This window comes from Salminus brasiliensis, chromosome 2 (assembly GCF_030463535.1).
Source record: "Salminus brasiliensis chromosome 2, fSalBra1.hap2, whole genome shotgun sequence".
NCBI classification, from domain to species: Eukaryota; Metazoa; Chordata; class Actinopteri; order Characiformes; family Bryconidae; genus Salminus; species Salminus brasiliensis.
The window spans coordinates 58,083,986-58,092,778 of NC_132879.1; the positions used below are offsets into that span (position 1 = coordinate 58,083,986).

Sequence of the window (8,793 nt, forward strand, 5' to 3'; positions counted from 1 at the left end):
GTCAAAGCCAAAAGCCGAATACACATCAGTGCATTAAATCTCATCACATGCACACATGGCTTGAACTTTTCATATTACTGCTTGCGGCGATGTTTTATATTAAATGTATTAGGATGATGTAAGAGATTTCATGTAATAAATGTCAAAAAGAGAAAAAATGGGGAATGTGAACATGTATGACTATAAATCATCATGATGATATCACCGTACTTTCCAAAACATGTAATTGATCACACACATGTACAGAATAACTGAATAATAATGTGAGGTATTTTGTAATGGAAGACATGTTTAGACTGAACGCAGTGAGATATTTACACCTGCAGTAAAGCATCATGGGAAGGGTTTTTTTCTGATAGAACTGAGAGCTGGGTGGGAGCAGAATTATGAGGTCAGTTGTGGTCTAGGAAGTGTGTGTGAGAGAGAGAGCTTTATATAGTATGTCAAACTTAACTTTCTCAAAGGTTTCACCAAGAGTGCTTCGCCAACTTACCTAGGAGGCCACAAAAGAACCGAAGCAAACAGCTGGAGAACTGACCTGTATTAGCTTCTCAGGTCTGATGCTTCAGTTCATCGTTGGGAAAGGTCAGGTGATGCAAATGTCAAGGCTTTATAAAAGCTCTCCTCAAAACTAACAATCAGCAGCCATGAACTCATCTAAGCAGCTACATTTAAATTTAAGACGCTCTTCTCCAGTGCTTTGCTATTTACCTAAGAAGAACCTCAGCTAGTTTAAATAGACTAAATTCAGATCCTCTAATCTTAGACTCTACTAAACACAAGTCAATATGGAGACCATAATACTGAGTACTCTCAGAAGAGGAGGGTCTTCAGTCTGGGTTTGAGGACAGCGAGTGTTGGACTCTGCTGTTCGGACACCCAGGGGAAGTTCGTTCCTCCACTTCGGTGCAGGACAGTAAAAAGTCTGGACGCTCGTCTTCTGTGGATCTTAAAGGATGGCGGGTCGAGCCGAGCTGTACTTGAAGCTGGAAGGGCTCTTGGTGCAGATCAGCTTTTGCCATCAAGTACGGAGGGGCTGGCTGGTCCGTTCTTGGCTTTGTAGACCAGAGTCAGGGTTTTGAATCTGAACTCAGCTACTCAGCCCTTTAGCATAACTGATGCCCACAAAGCAACATTCAGAGAGAACTGCTGTCTGTTCTAGGACTGATAGATAGATAAATCAGAACCCCATTTCGACTGCAAAAGACCCTTAGGAAGACTAATCAGACTGGTTGCACTATTCCACTGTGCAGCGACACCTGCACAAATATGGCCTTTATGGAAGAATCATCAGAGGAAAGCCTTTTCACAAAATTCAACATCAGGGGCCTATTTTAGCTATTTCAGGCGAGTCGTCAAACGTACACTGCATAGCTTGATTTAAGGTGTATCAGTGTGTCTTTGCTATGGTAACAGGTGGAAAGGTACACCTTGCATGGCTCGAAACACTCAAAAGCCATGTACTACACCAATCAGCGTGTCACTCGCTATTCCCTTAAAGTGTCAGGTGCAGTCAGACTTTGGCGGATGGCTATTTCAGTGGTGTAAAGCGGGGGGGTGTACGAGTGTTGGGCTGCACGCGCCTGCGTTGACAATTTACTGCCGAGATAGCAACACACATCTGACTGTTGACGAACGTCTGCCTAGGCTGTTTTCAGTCAGTGGAGCTCCTTATTTCAAGACCACCACGCCCATGGGTGTAGATATATTAGCAAGCACCGTTGCTACTGAAACAACGCAGACGTGAGGTGTGAAAATAGACGGGGTATAAGATAGCAATGAGCATCGGGACGTGCCTTGCCTTTGGTGTAAGATAGGGCCCTAGAGGTTTTAAAACTACCTTGGGATGGGGGAGGTAGTGATGAATCTTTTTATTTGACTGGTTGTTTGTCTTTAAAAAAAACATTTAATAAAAAGTACATCGACACCACATCACTCTAATGTTAATGTTACATACTACTCCAAGACTACAGCAGTGTCTACCGGGAATTAAACCATGATTTGAATGATGATTTGAATGATGCACATCAGATCAAAACAAACTCAACATCATCTTTCTTCATCATATCCCTTTACATCATATCTTAAACTTTATCTAAGCAAATAGATGACAATGGTTTCACCAGATTGTCTTTATGCTGATGGATGAGGGGAAATGGTGAAGAGAACGTGAGAATATGTTTGACACGTACACACACCATTACCACTCACCTTCAGCCCTGCATAAACAGGAAGTAAGCTTTTTTCTCACACTGTGGTCAGTTTCTATTTTGGCTTGGCACCATACCCTAAACCTCCACCATCTGGTCTCTGTCACACACTGTGCTCTGAGAGTGATGGAGCATGTTGGGTTCTTGTGTCTCCTGCTGTGTGGACATCTACTCCTGGTCAGTAGCGGTGGTGAGTACCTCACCCTTCTATTTTATCCCCTGAGAAACCTACAGCATCCACGGTTCTTTCCACCGACTGTGAGAAGCTCATACATGCGCTTGTGTCGACGGTGTCTGGGTTATTGTAATAGACTTCTAAGAGAATCTAAATGATCTAAAAGCTCTACTGTTAGTTTACTGAGAGTTCAGCATGTGATAGCAAGAACCATAACCCATACTACAATGAGAGAGCATTTAGCATACATCCTTAATCAGCTTCACTGGCTACCCTTGTATTTGAGGATATGATTTTGTTAATATTATTATTACATTTACATTCAGAGCATTTAGCAGATGCTCTTCTCCAGAGCAACTTTCACTCAAAACATAGCCTGAGCTAGTTTGTATCGGCTAGACTCCAAAAGATTCCTCTAAGCTTAGATACTGCTGAGTACAAAAGCCAGTATGGAGACTACAATACTCTACACACTCTACACTCTGCCTAAGTACTCTCAGAAGAGGAGGGTCTTCAGTCTGGGTTTAAAGACAGCGAGCGACTCTGCCATTCGTCTTCCGTGGACCTTATCTTAAGGGGTGGCGGTTCGAGCCGAGCCATACTTGAAGCTCAAAGGTCTCTTGGTACTGGGCCCTAATTTTGGTCTGAAAGCAAGCCTACTTAGCTTTAACCATGTCTCAAATTTAGCCCTGGTCTTAACCTCCTATGGACTGTGACTTTAATCACGCCCTGAGGATTACTGTTAGGTGATATTATGGAAAGTAATGCAAATTAGCTGAGTGTTTCTAAATTATACTAGTGAGAATTTGTGGAATTTAAGAGGTTAATCCTAAACCTACCCTGGGTCCAAATCCTAAATCTAACCTAAGTTGTATTCCTAACTTTAACCCAGGCCTTAATTCTAAACCTAAACTGTGTCCTAATATTAATTCTTATCAGGCCCTGAAATCTACCCAACCCTGGTCCTAACTCTGTTCTAATCTTAGCACTGTTTAGAGTGGTCTGTAGACGATCTATAGGGCGTTATGAAACAGTGACTGGGGGTTAGTAGAGCTGCTGTTCTGCAGTGTGTTTAAAGCATTGGACACCCAGATTGAATAAATGATCATTGTAAAATATGTCCTTTAATCCAGTTATAGAGTGTAGTTATTTATGTTATTAGCAGTTTTAGACTCTGGTCAACCTCTTCTTCATTTCTGAATCTAAACAGACTAAATAAAAAAACTGCTGGATGGGAGATGACACTCATCGGTGATAAAGTTCTAAGATAAAGGTTCTAAGATAAGGTTCTAAGATAAGGGTTTAAGATAAGGTTTGATCATTTTGTAAAAAGGATGTGGTTTAGATAATGCACAGTTGGCCACAGTGACCTAGAGATACACTAAATGTCCAAATGTTTGTAGACAGCCGTTCTAATGAATGCTTTCAGGTACTTTAACCTGCCCCTCTTGCTGACACAGATGTGCAAATGCACACTTACAGCTTGTCTAGTCACTGTAAAGAACTATTGCCAATAGAATAGGACTCTCTGGAGAAGATGAACATCATAAACCTATCTGCACCATGCTACCTAATAATGCCAGCATTGAGATGTGGAGCAGTAGAAGAGCTGGGTTCTCTGGAAGGATGGATGGTGCTCTGTCCAGTACTTTTGGGATGAGTTGAGGAGTTGGAGATGAGGTGAGGTGGTGATCATCCAACATCTTGGCTTTTCTAATGCTCTTGTCGCTGAGGGCAATCAAATTAGTGCTTCTCCAAAATCTAGTAAAAATCCCTGAGCAGTTCCCGAGACAGTTACTCCAACAAAAGCAGGATCAACTCTTTTTAATATCCTTGATTTCAGAAGAAACAATGAATGAGCAGGTGTCCCAATACTTTTGTCCCAATGCTTTTTTTTATAACAGAATCTCTGTGTGTGAGGGTGAAGGAGAACAGGCGTGCAACCATCCCCTGTGGAAAACTAACTAAAGGGAAAGTGACCTGGAGCAGAGACATCAATGGAGAGAGAGTGGACATTCTGACCACTCACAATGGAGAGCTGACCAAACACATCACTGATCCAGACAGACGTTACAGTTCAGGAGCTGATATAGTGCTGATTATCTTCAAAGCCTTACAGTCAGACGCTGGAAGATACTACTGTAATGGAACTACAGTGGAGCTGACCCTGAATGAAACCTGTAAGTGTGAAAATCTCTTAGTGAGAATAAGCTCCATCTCTCAGGAACTAAAACCTCAAGAGTGATTCTCATCCCTTGTAAAGAAAAGCTTATGAAAAGCTATTTGAAAATGTGTCATATTAAAACTGTGATATTTTTTATCTTTTGATCCTTTGTGTTAAAAAACAGAAGGAGCTACAAATGATTAATGAATGTTTCCTCAGCCATTATGTTAGTCAATGAGCCTGGATTTCACTTGCTGTAACCTGTGATAGTTTCATGCAAGGTTTCATATAACAGAACCACAATAACAACTAATGTGATCTCTGCATTTTAGGCAAAAGCATATCCAAGACTACAACAACAACAACATCTATAAAACCAATAGAAACCTCAACCAATACTTCAATGGAGGGCTTTTCCGGAGGAACAACTCCAGGTTAGCTAAGAGTTGCTCGTCTAGTCTTCTCAGATGATTTAGCAGGAGGTTTTAGGCTTTAGTAAAATCATTATTGAGGTTAAGCTGTTTTAAGGTGGATCAACAGCAAGAGAACATCTTCCAGTGTTGAAAAGAACAATAACGTCTAGCTTGATCTGAGAAACTGAGAAACTATTAATGAGTTTCATCATTACCTTCTTACAGTGCAGGACACTTTCAGATTTAATTGTGTATGTTAAGTGACAAAAGTATTGGGACACAATGCAATTCCTTGAAAAAAAAACTGTGATGGATTTAAAGAAAGAAGGTGTCAGAAAAGATCCTGTAGGTGTAATGTGTAAGCGTCTCAATACTTTTGTCCATATAATCTATATATTAACTGCTTGTGTGAGATGCTTTATGGGACACATTTCAGTGTGCAAGCTGTAACAACAACAACAACAACTGTAATCCAGGGTAGCCACTGGGGATGTTCCCTGCGGTCATGGACATAATATAATATAATAACTGATCAGCTACTGGACCTGGTCTTAGTGAACACATGAGAAAAGCAAAAATGGGTTGGACTGTGGGGGTTGGGTGGGAATTGCTAGTGGTGCTGTGGTCTCAACATGCTTACATGCTTTAAATGCATTAAAGAAGGACTAAGTGAAGATCTTGCTAATATCACTCAGTGTCCTGATTTTAGAAGATAACATATCTCAAACATCCTCAGAATTAAGATGTGTTTTCTGATCTCCCTTAGTTCTCTGGACAGCCCTGATCATAGCAGGAGGTTGTGTGGTTGCTGTATTCCTGATTCTGTTGACATGGAGATGTTTCTTCAAAAGAAAGGGTAACAAATATTAGTGCTAGTATTTATATAAATCTGAAGAATACTGTATTTTTCTCTATTTATCTAATTTTCATTAATTATGTTTTGAATATTGTATCCACCACCATTTCACTGATACAAAAAGAAAAGTTGGGACTATTTACAAATTCATTTCCATATCCCATCGGCCTACTGTTGCTGTAATTTATTCTGAATCTTGCAGCACACATCATTAAGCAAGACCAGGAGGTCATTTATGATACCGTTAATGATGTCTCACCAGCCAGAACATCAGGTGAGTTTATTATTAATGTACAGTTTCTAACCCATAAAGCTTCTGTCACTGTCCTAATTCATATCTGTAGTCCTTCTGCACCCCTGTGTTGTGTTTTACGTTTTAGCGTTTATAAAGATTTCTACATAGTTTTTATTAGTATGGTTCCTATAGTTTGTAGGGTAAGTTCTGCTCTGTGTCTCAACAGCATCAAATATTGAGCCGACTCAGTGGAAGGTCTACGACTTCATTAACACTGCCGGAGCACAACCTGGTGAGTTTACTTTTCTGTTCACTAATTAGATTATTTAAGCTTTGAAATACAGTCAGATTTATCAACATCAACTTTCATTCACCTTCAGTCATTTATAGTCAGCACATTTACATATATAGGAAGACATATAGAAAGTGTGACTGAATCCTTTACAGTTCATTCAGGGCTGAAGAATGATTCATAATTTTTACTGTATCAATAGTTAGTAAGAATAGTGTTGATAGCTCTGTGGGGCAACATGTAATACTATTGATCACAAAGGCCTTTTAGATCTGTTTTTTTTTTATATATTATGACTTACAATAAAATGCACACTCAAACGTCAAAACTGGGTAAGATGAGCTGGAGAAAAACAAGGATGTGCAGTATGTAAAGTCATCAGTCATCATCAATGTAAAATGATCCCAATGATCTAATTGTGTTTTTTTTCTGCTCTTTTCTAGTGTTGTCTACACCGGTATATATGAACATCTAGGTCTAGAAACCTAAACAACAACGCACAGTTTCCTTTTTTATTTTTTGCTGTTTTTGAATTTCTTTATGTTCATCACTAAATATGCACTATGCATGTATTGTATTCATCATTGTTGATTTATGTATTTGGAGCATTTCTATGTTTCTTTATATTAAAAATTTTATTAATATTTTATTTGTAGTCATTTATGAAGTCAGCTGACTAACATCCTGTGTTTATCCTGTGTGAATAATTATGGTATGTAATGACATCATGGTGGACCACAAACAAAACTACATAAGGCTTCTCAGGTGTGTTTAATCATTGTGTGGTCTTAATCATTCTGTTACACCCCTTGCCCTAATGGTCAAAAATGACACAAAGGCAGTTTAGGTAATGTTTCACCTGCTTAATTCTAGGAAAAATCATTCAGTTGAAAAGATCACTTAAGGATAAACATGATTCAGGGTCATTTTTGAACTTTAAAAGAACAGAAGAATAAATTTCTTAATTTTCAGAACTTTCTGCTCGTAGTCTTGAATGCAGACTGTTGTGACCTTTGCAGTCTAAAACGCTCCCTTATGCGTGCACTAGTGAAGACATTAAGAAGGAGCCTTTATTGTTATTATGCTTATATATTTGCTGTCTTTATACTTATCCATGAGTGCAGTGCAACATTCATCTCTCCTCATATCCCAGCTGAGAAAGCCTGGATCAAAATACAGAGTAAACCATGCTATATGACTCCCTAAAGTAGAGAGGGTTGCACAAGGGCCCAACAGTGGCAACCTAGTACTCAAACCTATAACCTGTAATTAATAACCCAGTGCTCTAACAACTGAGCCGCCACCTAAACACACCTGAGCTACCAAAACCACTGTGAATCCCCACAACCCAATTCTTATAGAGGGCTCTATACTGTATATTATATAATACAGTCCTCTGTTCTGTTGAAGTATTTGGGTTTTAGGCAGCTTATCAACAACACACACCACAACAAGTGCCTCTGACTCATACTTTGCACACTACGCTCAGAAAGTGGAAATGTGTGTTCACTATGAGATCATTTCCTGTCTTTGCCTCATTTTGTATTTAAAGCTTCACCATCTTGTCTCTGTTATTATGATCGTGATGGAGTGTGCTGGGTTCCTCGGTCTCCTGCTGTGTGGATGTTTTCTCTTTGTCAACAGTGGTGAGTACTTCACATTCACATTGATACAGACATACAGGACTATAGCCACAGTTTCTCAAATCGGCCACATTTTCTCAAATACATCTAAAATAGTCTAGATTTAAATGTAATGTAATATACAGTTCCAAAAATTGTTTTCATTAAACTCAAATTATTTATCTTAATCCCAATCTTAACCCTGATCTTCCACACCTAACCATAGTTCTAATCATACACCAAATTATACATTCAATCCAAGCGCTAATCCTAACTCTTTGGCCCAAATATTTGGTACCTCATTCTAACCTTACTTTCAATCCAAAACCTAATTCTAACCCAACTCCAAAACCTAACCCACCTAGTTCATGAACACCTCGTCCTACTGCTATGAATTATTTGATTTTTAAATTTAATTTAATATTAATAAATAACGCTAGCTGAGTAACCTTAGCTAATGTAGCCTAGCTAAATTGAAAAACCTAGCTAATACAAAGGCTAATAACCAAAAACTACAGTCACCTAGGCCAACTCTAAACTATAGAAATGCAACAATTAGAAACTAACAGCAATTAGCTGATGTTAACCCTTCGGTGACTTGAGCTAATGGGTCAAACTGTTAAGGCTCAAGACACCCTGCCTGCCTACCATTGTAGAAATTAACATTTTGTTCATATCTAAATAACGACTGCAAACAAACAAGACTGCAGCTGATTGAGGGTGGACCTCAGTAATGACGATCTGTAAAGTCGTAACAGGAGTACACCTAAGATCAGTATCAGTTTAGTTTGATGATACAGGATGTGGTTTATGATGATGAGCTTAA

The 8,793-nt window shown here is 39.1% G+C and overlaps 1 protein-coding gene across 1 annotated transcript; it reads left to right on the forward strand.

The window, feature by feature from the left end:
- The first annotated feature begins 2,336 nt into the window (after positions 1-2,336).
- On the forward strand, positions 2,337-6,842 carry LOC140550193 (uncharacterized). The gene is made up of 7 exons (XM_072674034.1): positions 2,337-2,400; positions 4,290-4,565; positions 4,882-4,983; positions 5,729-5,818; positions 6,021-6,092; positions 6,280-6,345; positions 6,789-6,842. Exons 1-7 carry the CDS (start codon positions 2,337-2,339, stop codon positions 6,818-6,820), a joined length of 702 nt encoding a protein of 233 aa, XP_072530135.1. The 3' UTR covers positions 6,821-6,842.
- Positions 6,843-8,793: the final 1,951 nt, after the last annotated feature.

Coding starts and splice junctions, on each gene's coding strand:
- LOC140550193 (XM_072674034.1), top strand. CDS start 2,337: ATGGAGCATGTTGGGTTCTTGTGTCTCCTGCTGTGTGGACATCTACTC. Junction 4,984..5,728: donor TTCCGGAGGAACAACTCCAG/GTTAGCTAAGAG, acceptor GATCTCCCTTAG/TTCTCTGGACAGCCCTGATC. Junction 6,346..6,788: donor CACTGCCGGAGCACAACCTG/GTGAGTTTACTT, acceptor GCTCTTTTCTAG/TGTTGTCTACACCGGTATAT.